This window comes from Brassica rapa, chromosome A10, assembly GCF_000309985.2.
Source record: "Brassica rapa cultivar Chiifu-401-42 chromosome A10, CAAS_Brap_v3.01, whole genome shotgun sequence".
In the NCBI taxonomy this organism is placed as follows: Eukaryota; Viridiplantae; Streptophyta; class Magnoliopsida; order Brassicales; family Brassicaceae; genus Brassica; species Brassica rapa.
The window spans coordinates 15,155,843-15,173,119 of record NC_024804.2 but is presented as its reverse complement, the minus strand read 5'-3'; the positions used below and the strand labels follow the sequence as shown (position 1 = coordinate 15,173,119).

The following is a 17,277-nucleotide window of genomic DNA, read 5'->3' as shown; positions in this document are numbered from 1 at the left end:
ATTATTTTATTCATAAAAATATGTTTTTGAATTATTTTTTGACTATGTAATTTTTTACCGATTAAAACTAGAATAAAAAAATTAGTAAAACAATCTTCACTGAACGTTTAACCATATGCAAAATCTAGTTATTTTATATTTTTGATTTTACAATTAGCACAAAATTAATATTGTTTAACTAATAAATACAAATATGCATTATTATTATTATAGTAATATGATTAATGATGTGAAGTATTGCAAGATAATATAATTAATGAAATTATCACATTGAAATATGAAAATATAATTAATGTAATAATTCTATTCATATTTCCATACCGATATTTATGTTTTAAACAATATCAAAAAGTATTTTAGTTTTAATAATAATATAGATGTTATTTTTCCTCTCGTATAACCTTCAATTTATTTAGAGCTTGATTGGTTTCCCCGCTACCACCCGCAAACGCAGCTTTTGCGGTTGGTAGCGGTTGACAACGTTTCGAAACAATCATACAAACCGCTATAAATCGCTTCAAACCCCTCCGAACCTCTTAAATTCAAAAGCTGGTTCCAGCTAGCGTTTGCGGTTGCGGGCGGTTGCGGGAGGATAATTTTTTTTTATTTTTAAAAAAACCATATAAATACAAAAATAAAAATATTCAAGAAATTTTTAAAAATGAAATTATAAAAATACTAAAATATATTTATGATATTTTAATTAATATTATAAAATTTTAAAATAAAAATATTTTCTATAATTTTAAAATTTTAAAACTATAACTTTGAAAATATAATTTATATATTTATTATAATATTATGATTTTGATATTTTTATAATTATATAAAATGTAAATATTGTTAATTATCTAGTAGTTAACCAATCATAAGTATCCCGCAGACGCACCAATTTTTAACCGCAGAACCAGTCGTACAAATCTCTTAAAACCGCTAGAAACCGCAACCACCCGCATCCGCAAACGCCCGCAACCGCAATCGCTGCGTTTGAACCAGTCAGGCCCTTACTATCCTACCATAAAAGTTATTGATGTGTTGACTTTGGAGAGAAAAAAGGAAGAAAATTTAATGGGTCACGTGAAGCTGATATACGAGCAAAACAAAGACCACTTTGGCAAATAACTAAGCAAGTGTGCTAAAAGTCTTTTGACTATCAATAATTGAACCACACACTTTCTTACAGTTTCATAGTACTATTACTCTAAACAAAACAATCTTAAATTACTTATTAATCTTTTTTTAATTACCAGTTTTAGTGCCTGTATTGTTTTCTCTTTATTCTCTGCTATTGCCTCAAATAAAGTATTGCTTTTTAAATATCATTTGATTATGCAAATGGACACTAACACTAAAAGCCGAGTAGAATTTGCATCCTCGAGTTTTCGCTTAACTTGGACTCACAATTCTTTTCGAGCAACATGAAATAATTGCGAGAAAATAAAAACGAATTATAACGGACAAAGAAACCACACATAAATTAGCGGCTAGTATTCAATTTTCAACAAAAAACAAAAATAAGAGAATAAAAATAATCATATTTCTTGTATTATAAAGTTTGATCAATTCGTATTAAGTTAGTTATATTACTGAACAGTGAACAAAGACAGCCAGATTTAATCCAAATCTAATAAAACATTGGATTTGGCTCCGAAACTTTTTGTCATTTTTTACATAGATTTAGGTTTCAAAATTGTGAAGAAAAAATTTACAAAAGTTCTTAAAAAATGTTTATGGCCTCCAAATTTTTAGATTATGTCCTGAACAGAGATGGACTCAAGACTGTTCTTCAGTTTCTGTATAAATGTATTACACTATAACTCGTTAACGCGCACTGTAATCATCAGATAATAGTATGCGTGTATCTGTAAGTGGTGTATAATACTATATACATACATGTATATATACATAAGATAGTTGAAGAAAAAAATTACAAAAGTTCCTAAAAAATGTTTATGTGGCCTCCAAATTTTTAGATTATGTCCTGAACAGAGCTGGATTCAAGACTGTTCTTCAGTTTCTGTATAAATATACTACACTATTATTCGCTAACGCGCACTCGTAATCATCAGATTATAGTATGAGTGTATCTGTAAGTGGTGTATAAATTTTTTTTTTTTGTAACAAATGTAAGTGGTGTATAATACTATATACATACATGTATATATACATAAGATGGTTGGAGGAATCAAGCAATAGGACACGAACGGGTCACGGGCTTAAGGGGAACTTACAATACTAGAAAACAATATCTACTAAGATATAATATGGAGAGGCACTGAGATTTTTTTGTGGGTCAACATGTAGCTAAAGATAATGCTTATTTTGACAACCCAGAAGGTTGCAACAGTGTTTTTTATTTATTTTACAACTAATAATTTGTTCTTTATGTAAGATGCACTGTTATGTATATTTGTATGTAAATTAATGTATAGTGCAAAGATGATCAATTATCAATATGATCCAAGAAAGCTCACAGAAAAGACTTGTCCTTGTAATGCATATGAATGATTCAACTTAGTGGGTTGGCTTTAACGGGTCGATACCAATCCTCTCATTTCCTTTTTCTCTTCTGTTTTCTTTTTCATATATTTTGTTTTTTTGTTAACTATATTTTGTTACAAGTATACGAATTGAAATTGCCATTCTTGAGCGCCAGACATGTTTCTGATAGCACCACGTGAAAGATAGGATAACATTTATATAAAATAAAAATAAAAACTAAACAAAACAGCTCAGAACTCACTTCACCCAACTCCCATCAAATATCTTGCATTTTTTTGTTTTATGATATCATGTACTCACCCTATAATCTCTGCCTATTTATTAGCCATTCGTTATGAAATACATATAACTTATTTATTTGTGTAGTTCTGTACCAAAATAAAATAAAATTTATTATTATGTCTAAAAGGAAATTTAACAGTTATTCAGAGGAAATATTTTTCAAAAAAAAAATCAGAGAAATCTATTGAATATATTATGGTCTTGTATTTATTCTAAATATTGATTTATTTTCTGTTATATACCAAGAAGGCAAGATTATATGTTAATTTACTTTTACAAGTACCGATGCATTTTATACAAGTAATATATATTTTTGTTTTGCCTTTACTCATAAAGTATATGATTTATTTTATTTTTCCTTTACACACACGAGAACCCTCTAAATACAGTGATTAATTTTTAAATGTGATAAATGACAAACAGTATTTTATTAATAGCACCATTAAACAAATTGGCCAAATAAATAGTGAAAATGGTCAACTAAAGTTTTGGTCAAGACTTAAATTAAATATTGTCCTTTGTGTGAATTTAAAAAGACCAAACTAAAAAAATCACATGATGGTAATTCAACTGTAAGAATATAAAAAACGTACTGCGGACATTATAAATATAGAGATGGTATAATATAATCAGATTAATGAGTTAATAAAGTACGGGTTAGGCTCGTAGGGAGGGTGGTAACAATTATTTTATTTAGAAAAGAAGAAGAAATTAGTGAAGGTGTTTAAATTAATTAAATGATAAAGTGAGTTAAAAGAAGAGTAAGACTTGTAAGAGTCAAAGTGAGGAGTTCGAAGTAGAGATGGCTCAAGACCCAACACGGTCTAGTGTCAGTGATGCTCACATGGCGATGTCCAATACACTTGCTGCTTCCGGCTATCCTTTCTTCAATCTCAACGGCTAGCATTTTCCTCTTCCCATCGACTTATTGACTGGCGAAAGTTAAACAAAATTACGCAATTTAATGTCATGTGTTTGGACATATGCTTGTTGCGATTTGCAAAGTTTGTTTTCTGAACACTGAAGTCCTTTCTCATTGTCACTAGAATTTACTGGTTGAACAAGTTGCTTAGTACTACTATATAAATACTTACACCCAGTATATTAAATTATCGACATAATAACACTATAAATATATGTTGGATGGCTGGGAACGTAAATATTGTTACTTAGCCCTACAAAAGAGATGGGTTGGTCTAAAACATGACCGACAAAACCCTTTAATTATGGTCCGATGCCTGATTATGTTCTTAATATTTGTTTGCTGATTCCCAAGTTTGAACCCAACTCTGTATTTGATTAATAACATTATTCCCTTGAATTGAAAAGGCTAATTGTTTTTTACTTGGACAAAGAATAATTCTTCACTGACTTCTAAGGTATATTGTTACACCACATTCGCTTTGCCTTGGTAAAAACTAAAATTTAATTTCACTCACAATCTATGATCAGTGGTCCAGTGTCAATCTCTATATAGCTCGTGTCACTCACACTCGTCGCTAGTTTTAAATTTGCATTGTTTTATTTTTTATAAGGATACTTTTCCAATTATAAACCAACTAATGACAAATGAACATCACAAACATTATCATTTTCAGAAGAAGGTCGATCAACCTGTTCTCCGCGACATTCAAAACGTGCATGGCAGGTCACAGTCACATCATCCACAGCCTACGAAGAGAATTCTAGATGCAACATCTTCAGAAAAACCTGAAAATCTTTGTTCCAGATAACGTTCATTTGCATACAGAGATTAGTTCGTTTTGGCCATACTAAGACTACTGTTTGAGATGATGACACAATGCATGCGCCGTTTGGTCTTGTGATGGCTATCAATACAATGTCTCATATATCGAAAGCATACTGCAACCGATCGTCTAAGTGTTTCATAACTAATGCAAGATCTATGGCTATAGCGTCGGGTTTCAAGGACGTAGTCTGTTTCACGGACTCCAAATGTCTAGTTGGCCTGCTCACAGGACAATGTTCTGTGGTTGCTCTCAAAGGAATCATCCATGGAATCAGGGGAATGAGCAACTCCCTAAACTCTATCTCTTTTCAGTTCATCTCTCGTAATTGTAACCATGTTGCAGACCGTATTGCGAAAGATGCTCTGTCTGTGTTTTCAATCTCTCCTGTAGGGAGGAGAAACTCTGTAATGAATGTTTAAGGTATTAATGATAAAAGGTTCGACCAAAAAAAAAAAAAAAAAAAAAAAACTAATGCAAGATCTATGTAGCTTCAAAAAGAAACAATAAATAATGGGAAAGTCGTAACAATATTCTAACTTCAATTTTTCCTTTTTTTTATTAAACTGATGAATAAATCAACAGATTCTTGATTTGCTTGTTACGTCTGTCAAAAAGAGCGAATAACAAAGAAATCATCCTATCTGCATGATGTAGGTGAGCGGTCAAAAGGGAAGTTAAAGCCTACAAGTACCAGAGAAAAATACCTATAAGTGTACCGGAAAATCAAACCGGTTCGAAGAGCCGAGCTGGGTCGAGCCGATGAGTAGTAGTAATACTTCGGTGCAACGCAGACTAAAAAAAACACTCGATATGGGAAAATAATAATCAACGGCGAGGATCGTCAGTTACTGGAAACGTAGCGGGACCCATGTATCTAATATGGGAATCTTTCTAATGTACGGTGGATTTAGAAGTGAGTAGGCCCCACTTTTCTCCATACTTCACTACACCCCACGCCTCATTATTACTACCTCTCCCTCTCTCTATTACTATATGTAATTCATAATCGTTTTAATTCTCCTTTACATTGTTCTACGTTCTTGATTGTGCACATCTAACTTTCAAGAACCAGAGGAGTTTTTCTCAGATCTAGCGAGATAGAATATTTCAATTAAAATTAGAAAAATGAGTAAAGAAGAGTTTATGAAGATACAGGTTTGTTTGCTCACCACATTATATCTTCCTGTTTCGATGGTATTATTCTAATATTTAATATGAGAGCTTACTCTGTTGTTGTGATGTTTTCTTGTGTAGACTTGTGTTCTTAAAGTGAATATTCACTGTGATGGTTGTAAGCAGAAAGTGAAGAAAATCTTGCAGAAGATTGAAGGTAGAGAAGCTAAAAAACAAAGATCTTCCAAAATATCACCTTCTACATTTTGACTTGCGAAAATTTTCACTTTAATTCTGATTTGACTAAAGACTTCAATTGACTTACGCTATGTTGTTTTCGGACCTGAAACAGGTGTTTTCACGACAAAGATAGACGCAGAGCAAGGGAAAGTGACAGTGTCCGGAAACGTTGAACCTTCGGTCCTGATCAAGAAGCTCTTGAAATCTGGTAAACATGCCGAAATCTGGGGAGCTCCAAAGGCAAATAACACCAATCAGAACCAACCCAACTTGGCTAATCAGCTCAAAGGCATGCAGATTGACCACGGCGGCAAAGGTGGTGGCGGTGGCGGCGGTGGAAACAATAACAAAGGCCAGAAGGGAGGTGGTGGCGGTGGCGGAGGTGGCGGAGGCGGTGGAGGTGGCGGTGGTGGGCCGCCGAAGATGATTCTTCCACAGTTAACTCCACAACAGATGCAGCAGCTGAATCCTCAGCAACTTCAGCAGCTTCAACAGCTTCAGCAGATGAAAGCGTTTCAAGATCTGAAGCTTCCTCCACCTCAGTTAAAGGGTCCGGGACCTGGCTCTGTTCCCATGAACAAGAACCCTCAGAGTCCTAATCAGAAGGCTGTGAAGTTTGATGTTCCTGAAGATGATGACGACGATTTCAGTGATGATGACGAGTTTGATGATGATGAGTTCGACGATGATGATGAGTTGGACGATGACGAGTTTGACGACCACCCTCCGCCTAACAAGATGAAGCCTATGATGGGTGGTGGTGGAGGTAACATGATGATGCCCAACGCTCAGAATAACGGCGGTGGTGGTCCTGGACCCGCCGGTGGCAAAATTGTGGGTAAAGGAGGCCCCGGTGGTGTTCCTTTTCCTGTTCAAATGCCTGGCGGCGGCGGAGGTAATGGTGGTATGAAGGGAGGTCCCCCCGGTGGAGGTGGTGGCGGTAATGTGGGGAATCCAAATCAAGGCGGAGGAAAGAACGGCGGTAAAAACGGTGGTGGTCCTCCATTAGATGTAAAAAATGGCGGAGGTGGTGGAGGTCCTAACGGTAATAATAAAGGAGGAGGCCAGATGATAGGTGGTCCCAACGGAGGCAAAAAGGGTGGTGCTGGTGGTGGTGGTGGTGGCGGAGGCGGAGGAGGACCCATGGGTGGAGGACTCCCACCAGGTTTCCGTCCATTGGGAGGTGGCAATGGCGGACCTCAGACCATGAACATGCCAATGGGTGGGCCAATGGGTAGTCTACCATCAATGGGTGGTGGTCCTGGTCCAATGGGTAATAATATGCAAGCGGTTCAAGGATTACCTGCGATGGGTCCAGGAGGTGGCGGTGGTGGCTCAGCTGCAGGAGCCCCGCCAGGATATTTCCAAGGCCATGCTGGTTCGGGAGGCGGCCAAGACTCAATGCCGGGAAATCCCTACTTACAACAGCAGCAGCAACAACAACAGCAACAATACTTAGCAGCGGTTATGAACCAGCAACGAGCCATGGGCAACGAGCGGTTCCAACCGATGATGTACGCTCGGCCACCACCCGAGGTCAACTATTTGCCACCTCAACCGCACCAACAACATCCTTACCCGTACCCGTATCCATACCCTTATCCGCCTCATGGTGGTGATCAGTATTCTAATTATTTCAATGATGAGAACACATCAAGCTGCAATATTATGTGAGCAAACAAAAAAACAAAGCTTCCATGGTTTGTGTATCCTTCTCGTCTGTGATTATACATGGAAATGGGGTTTTTCTTAATTATTTGGGGTTGTTAGAATCCTTCTTTTTTTTATTCCAACGGATCGAATCCTAAGTTATATTAGGATTTATTTCTAATTTGTGATAGTTCTTAAGTAATATATATAGTATGATAATATAAAATCAAACAAATATTTTACATTGCAGTTCTTGTTTTTTTTCTCTGGGTTCTTGCTTTCTTAATGAGACCCTGGTGTTCATAGTTGTTTATGTGTTTCAGAAATTAATAAATATGGAATGTGTTTTCTATTATGCAAAGTTCTTTACTCATATGATTAGTTAGTCGTAAAAAGAATATACTCAAATGCGTTGAACAAGTTTGGTAGATACTAGATACCAAACCCTTTCTGAAATTAAAATATGTGGGTATTTAGTGATATTGACACCTTTAATTCACTAAACTCTTTTATATATTTTTTTTACAATTAATGTTTGTTTATTTTCTTTTTCAAATTGGGCCAAAATAATGGAGAAATGGAATTGGAATTGTCCCACCCACTATTATTTTAGATCATTTTGTCCATTTGGTTTTAGCTTTAGTCTTTCGCTTTTATTATCAGGTTTGAATAGATTTCTAAAAGGAAAAAAAGATTACAAAGACTAAAAGTAAACAGATCAGTTTATTTTTTACAAAAGAAAAACAATAAAAAACGCTCAATGTGAGGATATGACAACATCTGCTTTTCAAGACTACTTGTTTAGTGAAAAAGAAGTAATAAAACGCTGACCAAAAAAAAGTAATAAACTTAATATTTCTTGATCTATTTATTTCATTGATACTTTATGGCATATGTGAACGAGCTTAATTTGCTTGCGATAAACGTTAGGGTGATTAGTCTTTGGGTTGCTAATGTGTGATTAGGCCGGTTCAATCTCTTCAAAACTTAAAGCGTATATTGAAAAACTACAGATGATCATCATCGTCATCATAATCACTATGATGATGTTACTGTTGTGAATGAAGTGGATCAAGGATGATGATGATGATATGGATGCTGAGTGGGACCTATATGTGAAATTAAATGGATGCTTGCGGCAGTTATTAGTGATTTGCGTCACAGACTCAGCACACGTTTCTTCTCCTTCTCATGCTTTTCTGTTTTAAATGTTTTCGATGTATATATCACACACAAACTTATAAAAGAAGCGTTTTGGATTCGTCAAGATTTTGCTTCTTTCATACGTATTCTGCCTTTTATTTCTTTAAGGGTTTTTTTGTTTAATTTAAAACTCTTGTATGCGGCAGTTACTACACACATAAATCAGATTAATTCTTTGTTTGGACCAGAGTAACGTTGCAGTGAGAAGACAAGCAAGGCTCAGAACAGTCTGCTCAAATTCCGACACTTGTTCATAGGTTGTTGGTTTTTCCAGCTCTAGCGTTATCCCCATGGTGAATCACCAAACTAGTAACGGTGTAATGAGAAGACCAGCAAGGCTCAAAACTGCGTTTACACTTTACCAACCCAAACCCGTTACGGTGTTGACAAATAAACCCATCTTTTCACTTTGGGTCCCATAGTTTCTTTACCTTTTTGTCAATTCATATAGTTTCATAATTTCATTTCATTTAGACTACGAGCAAAAAGGTTAATTTTCAGTGTTCACAAAAACATATGCGTTTGAAGTTTTTTTTAATTCAAGCATTTATTTGGATTTGAATTCGAGTAAAAACATCAACATAAACTGCTGGTAAGATGTCCCCGTCATTTTTAAAGCTGTTGAGGAGATAAATACACTTGTTGCACTCTTAGAATAAAAAATTATAGTTGCTATAAAAAGAAAAGAACTACAACAATCACCTATAAATCTACAAATTTAAGAAGCTTCTCTTATTATAACCATAACCTATTTAAAAAGTTGTTTTATAAATATTTATTACTAATAGTTTTTGCCAAAATTTTGATAACTAGAGTAAATGAAACTAAAGAGGTTAGCTTCTGTTCCGAGCTTGGCTAGTCAGATAACTTTCGTGTTCAGTAGCTGTCCAGTGATATAATGCCAAGTCATCAACATTGAATTATTGAGAGTTTTAACGTCTGCAGCACAGCCGTCCGATTGTAGAACCCACAGACCAGATGGCGCCAGAGAGAAAGCTCGCCATTCGAGGAGACGCGTGGGACCTGAGTTCCTTCACTCACCCTGCTTGCTCGCCGGTTACGAATGAGTTATGAGATGGTTAACGCCGTTAAATTGCCATAGTTGTCATGTCACATATACGGGATAAATAAAGACAAAATTTTAAGAATTTAGTACTACAAGGGTCACGTAATTTTTAAAAGTTTTTTTTTTTTGCTAAATAATTTATAAAGTTGGTATGCTTCATAATTACTTTCAGAGAGAGAGAAAAAAACAAAGGAGCTTTATAAATTAACGCAAATGTTCCCTATCCGTACCATGGAAACCTGCATACCGTTCGAATTGCGGGCACTAGCCGATTCACCTATTCGTTAATTTAACTTATGCTTATTTGACTATCGTGGAGTCCAGTCTAAGTTGATCACCAATTTAATATGTGACCAAAACTTTATCTAAATACTAAACGAGTAAACATATATTCCAATATGGGTCATATAAACTGGAGATGATATCCGGATATCCACAAAATCTAAGTATTCAAATCCGTATTTTAACAAAGAAGAACATCCAAATTTTCTCATACAAATTTGTCAAACAAATATCCAGTATCGACCATATATATATGTATCGGTGATGTGTTGGGAAAGATGATTCAAAAAAGCTCCCTAAAAGCATTTCCAACTTCATTCTATTTTTTACTGTTAAAATAAAAAAAAAAATTTAAATGGTACTTTATTTTTTACTCTATCTCTAAAATATACTCTATAACTTCAAATATAAAGTTTTTGGCTCTCTAAAAAAAAACTTCAAATTTGAAGTTTTGAGGAGTGAAACTCTATATTGAAGTTTCACTTTTCAAAACTTCAAATTTGAAGTTTCATATTTTAATTGCATTTTGATCCCTACAATTACATATTATATTTATAATTCTTAAATATTTTTTCGTTTATTGTACTAATTCTAAAAATATTCATATCTCATAAAATTTCAATTTTTATTATAAATTTAAGTTTTACACATAAAATTAAACACAACTTTAAAATAAGATTTAAAATATTTTAAAACTAGATTTAAACAACAACAATACAAAAGAAACTTAGCAACAAAAAATCTTTTCAAAAATTACATGAAGATATAACTATTACACAAATTTAAATATTACAACACTAGTAGTCATGTAAAATTGATTCAGAACCTCCAAAATCTCCAAAATATTGGCCAAACAAATTTTGTGTAACTGAAGATGGTTTTTGTTTTGATGTTTAATTTGTATGATTATTTTTTATCAGATTGAATGTATTCACTGAGTTTTAATATCATTGATAGAAGTTAAGTCTTTTAGCAATATTTATTTTCCTCTTTTACTTTTTTGTTCAGATCTAGTGTATTTACAAGTTTAAAATCACTTGATTTCAACAATTTTTAATTTGTGATCTACAAATTAAAAATAAAGAGAGTTATTTTTTACTTAGAGATATACTAGTTGATCATATATGTATTACGAAAATAGTTTTATGGAATAATATGATTATTTTCTTGAAGTTTAATAATTATGTTATTTCTATTTAAAATTTGTATTTTAATATAACATTTTATTAGTTAATTGTTGTAATATTTGTATATATGTGCTTAGTTATTTACAAAATTTATATGAATTTAAAATAATTATGAAAAATATAAGGACCATAAGATAAAATACAAATAGTTTTGAAATTAAATTTTTATTTTGGAGAAAAACACTTTTAAACTTCGAATATAGAGTTTTAGAAACTTCAAAATATAATGTCTTTTGGAGATGCTCTAATAGAGTGAAAAATAGGTTTACTCCAAATATAAAATATATTTTTTGGTTCATTACTCTATTTTTTACTTTAAAATATAGTACAATTAGAGCAAACTAAACTCTATTATAGAATTAATCTATTTTATAGTAAAAAATAGAATAAACGGTCTAACCTTCTTTATATAATCTTTGACATAATAATAAAAATACATGTTGGTTCGAAATAAACATTCTATACAAGTTTTTTGAAGATGTTAAAATACAGAGATGGATGTGAAGGAAATAGAAAGAGAGTGTGTGATATTGAGAACCCCGAAAAGAGATTAATGGAGAAGGAAATGAGCACATGAAGAGACTTGCTTGTGTTTCCGATGATGTAAGAGTGAATATTACAAACCAACAAAAGTCAAATCTGTCTTATTTGGAAATCAAGATCTCATGAACGATGAATCGTTTGACAGCAAGCTAGCGAGAACACTCAGAAAAATAAAGTAAGCGCTTTCAACTTTTTTGCTTCAAAAATTAATATCTAAAGAGGAGTTTTTTTTTTTGTGAAGGCATTCTAAAGAGGAGGGTTTTATTTTATATCCCACAGATATTGATTTAACATAAGCGAGTGGTATTAACATACTGAATAATTACATGTTTTCCGAAACCTCTTCTAGTGTATATAGTGTCTCATGTATATATGTAAAGTTTAAACTAAGCAGTATAAAGTTCACTGAAAAAAGAAATAAGAGAAAGTTCCAAAATCTAGTGTCTTGAATTTGATATGTTAATTTTGTGGTTAACAAAACAAGGGAACGTCGATCTAAAATAAAACTAGTATAAGCTAATTTCAGGTTCGGTCTAGGAACATTTTCGAGTTTTCTTAGTTGATAGAAATTGCAATAAAGGTGAAACATTCCTTAATTATGCATTTACTTGTATTTGTAACCACCCACCGAAATGGTCAATCCATGTTTTTGCTTTTACAAACGCTTTTTCATATAAAAACCTACCAAACGTAAATCAATTATGCATTGGAATAGAACCTGGACTCTCCGTTATTTGTTTCCCTTCTGTTGATCATATTTGGAAAACTTTTACTTTTACCTTTCCTATTATTGTTTTATTGCTTTTCTCCTTACGGTCAGTCACAGTCCCATTATAAAAGTTAGAGTCATTTACACTCTAGAGCAGTTTTCTCTTTTTTATTACATTCTAAGGCACTTTGTGCTACTGAGGTAATTTGTGATAATAAAATGACTGAATTGGCCTTAACTAAACAATTACACTCACCTTTTTTTATCTTAAAGCGATTTGAACCAGTTGACTGGTTTCTAGAATAAAAAATGCATAATTCTTAAGTCTTTTATTTACAGCCACACATTTTTAAAATTAAAATTACTTTTTCTTCTTCATCTCTTTCATCATGTTCTTCTTTTACCAACCACATCTCTGTTTTCTGTCGATGATGTGCGTTTTCGATAAAATTATTAAAATCTGAAACACATGAACAAAAAATTTCAAGCGTTCTTACACATTTCTTATGTTCGAATGGTGGATTTTTCTGAATCAAAATTGTGTCTCTATTCGTAAACCATGGGTCCAATCTATTTTTTCTTCATCTCCACCTCCATCTTCCATAGGAGCTGGTGAGAGAAGAAGATCCGAGTCGAATTAGACTCATAGAAAGATGAAGGCAAAGAGAGTTTGGCGAATTAACCAATGTAGCTTTGCTCTGGCTCAATTTCCGTCTCAATCTCCGTCTCAGCTGCACCTTAATCAAGAGAATGTAAATCTGAAGGAACTGGAACGAAAAATGACAACGGCACTTTGACGAGGTGTTGCGAAAGTTCTCTAATCAATAGAGGTTTGATTACGTGGATATCATGGAAAAGTTGTACACGTTAATACGTACATGCGGATATATAAAGTATATACGTGTACACAAAGAATCCCTCTAATCTTGGATTAAGCATCCATATTTATTTGTCTAGATATCCATATGTCAGCAAATATGGTAGTATTACAAAGTGATTCTGAAACCAACACTTGATAATAGCTAAAAGAATACAAATGAAATGTTTAACAACTAAACATTTATGTACACGTTAATGTGTACATGTGGATATCATATAAAAGGTGTACACGTGTACACAAAGAAGCCCTCCAATCTTTGATTAAGCTTCATATTTATTTGTGTAGATATCCATATGTTATCAAATATGTAAGTACTACAAAGGAATTTTAAAACCAGCACTTGATAATAAGTAAAAGAATACAAATCAAATGAACAATGCAAAAGATACTGGTGTATTGTATACATGTTGACAAGCGTATATGTGGATAGTTGGACAAGTGTACATGTGGATAATTGTACATATGGACAAGTTTCTCAATATTTATGAGTCCATGATTAAATAATCACACCTCGTCTCTCTCTTTTTAGCTGATATGTTTATAGCTCTTTCATATATTATATTTTTAATGATTTATAATATCTTATTTTAGCTCATATAAATCATTGTTGGATGCATTTTAGATGTTTATGTTGTATTTGCATAGAAATTTGCATATTATTGGTTGGAGGTATAACTGAGAATATGTGGTCAATTAAAGAGGTTATACAGACAATTTTGAAAGTTTGTGACAAACAATAGAAGAAGCTAAAAGACGAGGGGTGCAAAATTATAAAATTGGATATAATGGATTGGTCGTTCTTTGTGAACCAGATCGATCCGTCCAAAGTAGCTGAACAAGATCGATCCATCTGTTGATCCTCGTGGATTGAGCACAACCGCAACGAGGAGTAAAATTTTCAGACATATTATACTGCCTAGGAGCCGTCATGGATTGAGGTCGTGGTGCGAAGGTTGACAACAACTAAGATACGCAAAGGAGCAGATTATACGACGTCGGGAGGGATGGCAGTGCGTCGAAACATAGATAAGAGAGACACCAAACTAAGCAAGTGGAAACTTTGACAAATTGGAGAAACCGATGAAAAAAATTGAAGCTTGAGCCCGAAGCAGATTTACGGTGTGGTAGTTGGATCACAGAAAAAAAAGATAAGGTTTTAATATTAAAAGTAATTGCTTCAAAACCACATGATTTGCCCAACGAAAATTTAATAGTTTAGTTAAATCTCAAATAAAAATAAAAATAATAATAGAGGGGTATTTTTGGCTTTTGCATATGCTTAGAAACGAAAAAGTGTGCTGAAAGTATGTTGAAAGAGAGAGAAAAGTGTGTTGGTAGTATAAACTGACCTACACTGTAATTATAAACTCGAAAACTGACCTATACTGTAATATTTTCTAAAAGTTATAAGCGTGTTGACTTTTGGAGAGAAAAAAGAGGAAATTTAATGGCTCACGTGAAGCTGATATACGAAGCAAAGTAAAGATCACTTTGACAAATAACTAAGCAAGTACGCTAAAAGCCTAAAACTAAAAGTCTTTGACTACCAATAACTGAAGGACACGCTGCCTTACAGTTCTACGGTACTACTATTAACCTAAAGTAAACCTTCTTGAATTGCTTAGGGTATTTTTAACCTAACTCCATAATTTATTCCAAAATAGAATTTGGAATATGAAATGTTTATATTTCATTCCATTTTTATTTTATAATAGAATAAATATAGATTTATTCTATAAATATAATGATTATTTTATTTGTTTCATTATTTTATTCTTCGTTCCGTTTGTAAAGTAAGGTTATAATAAATTCAACTCTATTATGGAGTTATTTAATTTTTAAAATAAAATTAGAATTTTACATTGGAATCCAACGCTTTTATTAAATTGTTTCAATTATCAGTTTTATTGTCTGTATTATTTTATCTGATTCCACACATAAAATATTGATTTTAAATTGTTCTATAAGTCGGGTGATATTTGCATCTTCGCGTTTTCGCTTAACCTTAATTCACATAGTTCAAAATCAAATCAATAGCGGGAACGAAAACACACAACAATTAACGGCTTGTATTAAATTGTTCAAGAAAAAAATGGCAGGGAATAAGAGTGAATATGCCATATTTCTTGTATAAATTTGTACTATTATTTAGTTTGTTATGTCAGTCTCAGTTCACGTTTTTTTTCTTCTTAGAAGTCTCAATTCACGTTGATATTCAAAACCTCTGACGTGTTCCTAAACTACTAAATCCAAGCGATTTGTTCGTATAAAATCAAACTAAATGACTGTGAAGTGTGAACATAGCTGGACTAATTAAAGACTGTACTTCAATTTCTGGATACATGTACACTACATTTTTACTCATTAACGTGCATTCGTAATCGTCGAATTTAAGTGTGCATGTATCTGTAAGGGGTGTGCTAGCGACAAAAACATGTGTAATATATAAGAGAGTTGAAGGAATCAAGCAACATGACACGAAGGAGGGTCGCGGCTCACGGGTTTAAGGAAAACTTAAAATACTAAGCAATTTCGATAAATATATGCAATATTGAGAGGCGCTGAGATATTTTAGTGAGTCAACATGTAGATAAAAATAAGCTTTTTTCAGAAAAAAAACATGTAGATAAAAATAATGTTTATTTAATTATTTTGACAACCCATAATGTCGCCACAGTTTTTTTCTTTTACAACTAATAATTTGTTTTTTATATAAAATACACTGTTATGTATAGGTGTGTGTAAATTAATGTATAGTGCAAAGATGATCAATTATCATATGATCCAAAAGAAGCTTATCAGAAAAGACTTGTCCTTATAATGCATACGATCGATTCAACAAAGTGGTGGAATTTTGGTCGATACCAATCCTTTCATTTATCTTGTTTCTTCTGATTTGTTTTTTTATATATTTGTTACAAGTATACGAATTGAAATTGTTGTATTCGAGCGCCAGACATGTTTCTGATAGCACCACGTCGTGAAAGATAGGATAACATTTATCTAACTAAACAAGACGGGTCTGAGCTCCAGCTCCAGCTCCACTTCACCAATTCTCATCAAATATCTTGCATTTTTTTTTGTATAATTGTTATTTTTGTTAATTATATATACCCACCCCAATTATGCCTCTCTAGCCATTCATTATGAGTATATAGATAGCTTATCTATTCGTGTAGTTCTGTACCCATGTAAAAGAACAATTATTCTGTTCCTGCACCTAAAATCATGTAAAATTATACTGAAAATATTACGTTATTTTATTTCAGAATATTAATATCTAAATAGAGTATATACATTTTATTTTTATTTTTATTTTCCTTTCCTTTACATACAAAAAGCTCTAAAACACTGCGGTTAATTTTCAAAATATGATAAATGACAAACATAAGTTTTTAAGTAACACCATTAACAAACTGGCCAAAGAAATATACGGAAAATGATCAACTAAGTTGCGGCTAGAACTTTGAATTATACAGGTATTCTCTTAGTGTAGATTTACAAACAATTACACCAAACTAAAAAGAATCAGATGATGGTAATTCAATTGAAAATATATTGAAAACGTACGACGAACATTCAAAATATAAATAATCAGATTAATGAGTTTCTTTATCTGCAATCAGACTAATGAGTTAAGTACCAGTAGGATTCCGTAGTGACATAGTGTGCAGAGAAAATGATTTTATTAAACAAAAAGAAGAAAAATTAGTGAAGGTGTATTGCTAATTCCTAAGTTTGAACCCAACTCTATATTTGATTATTAACATTATTCCCATGAATTGTATAACTAGCAAAAATATTTTTACCTGGACAAAGAATTCATCTTCACTGACTTCTAAGGTATGTTGTTACACATTCGCTTTGCC

General features: G+C 32.8%; 1 protein-coding gene across 1 annotated transcript; it reads left to right on the top strand.

The window, feature by feature from the left end:
* Positions 1-5,487: 5,487 nt before the first annotated feature.
* On the top strand, positions 5,488-7,893 carry LOC103845785 (heavy metal-associated isoprenylated plant protein 33). Its single transcript, XM_009122671.3, has 3 exons — positions 5,488-5,690; positions 5,790-5,865; positions 6,001-7,893. Exons 1-3 carry the CDS (start codon positions 5,661-5,663, stop codon positions 7,560-7,562), a joined length of 1,668 nt encoding a protein of 555 aa, XP_009120919.1. The 5' UTR covers positions 5,488-5,660; the 3' UTR covers positions 7,563-7,893.
* The last annotated feature ends 9,384 nt before the right edge of the window (positions 7,894-17,277 follow it).

What these genes read in the sequence shown, in the direction of transcription:
- LOC103845785 (XM_009122671.3), top strand. Translation starts at nt 5,661, where the DNA reads ATGAGTAAAGAAGAGTTTATGAAGATACAG. An exon ending in AAGAGTTTATGAAGATACAG is followed by an intron (nt 5,691 to 5,789) that starts GTTTGTTTGCTC and finishes TTTCTTGTGTAG; the next exon opens with ACTTGTGTTCTTAAAGTGAA. An exon ending in AATCTTGCAGAAGATTGAAG is followed by an intron (nt 5,866 to 6,000) that starts GTAGAGAAGCTA and finishes GACCTGAAACAG; the next exon opens with GTGTTTTCACGACAAAGATA.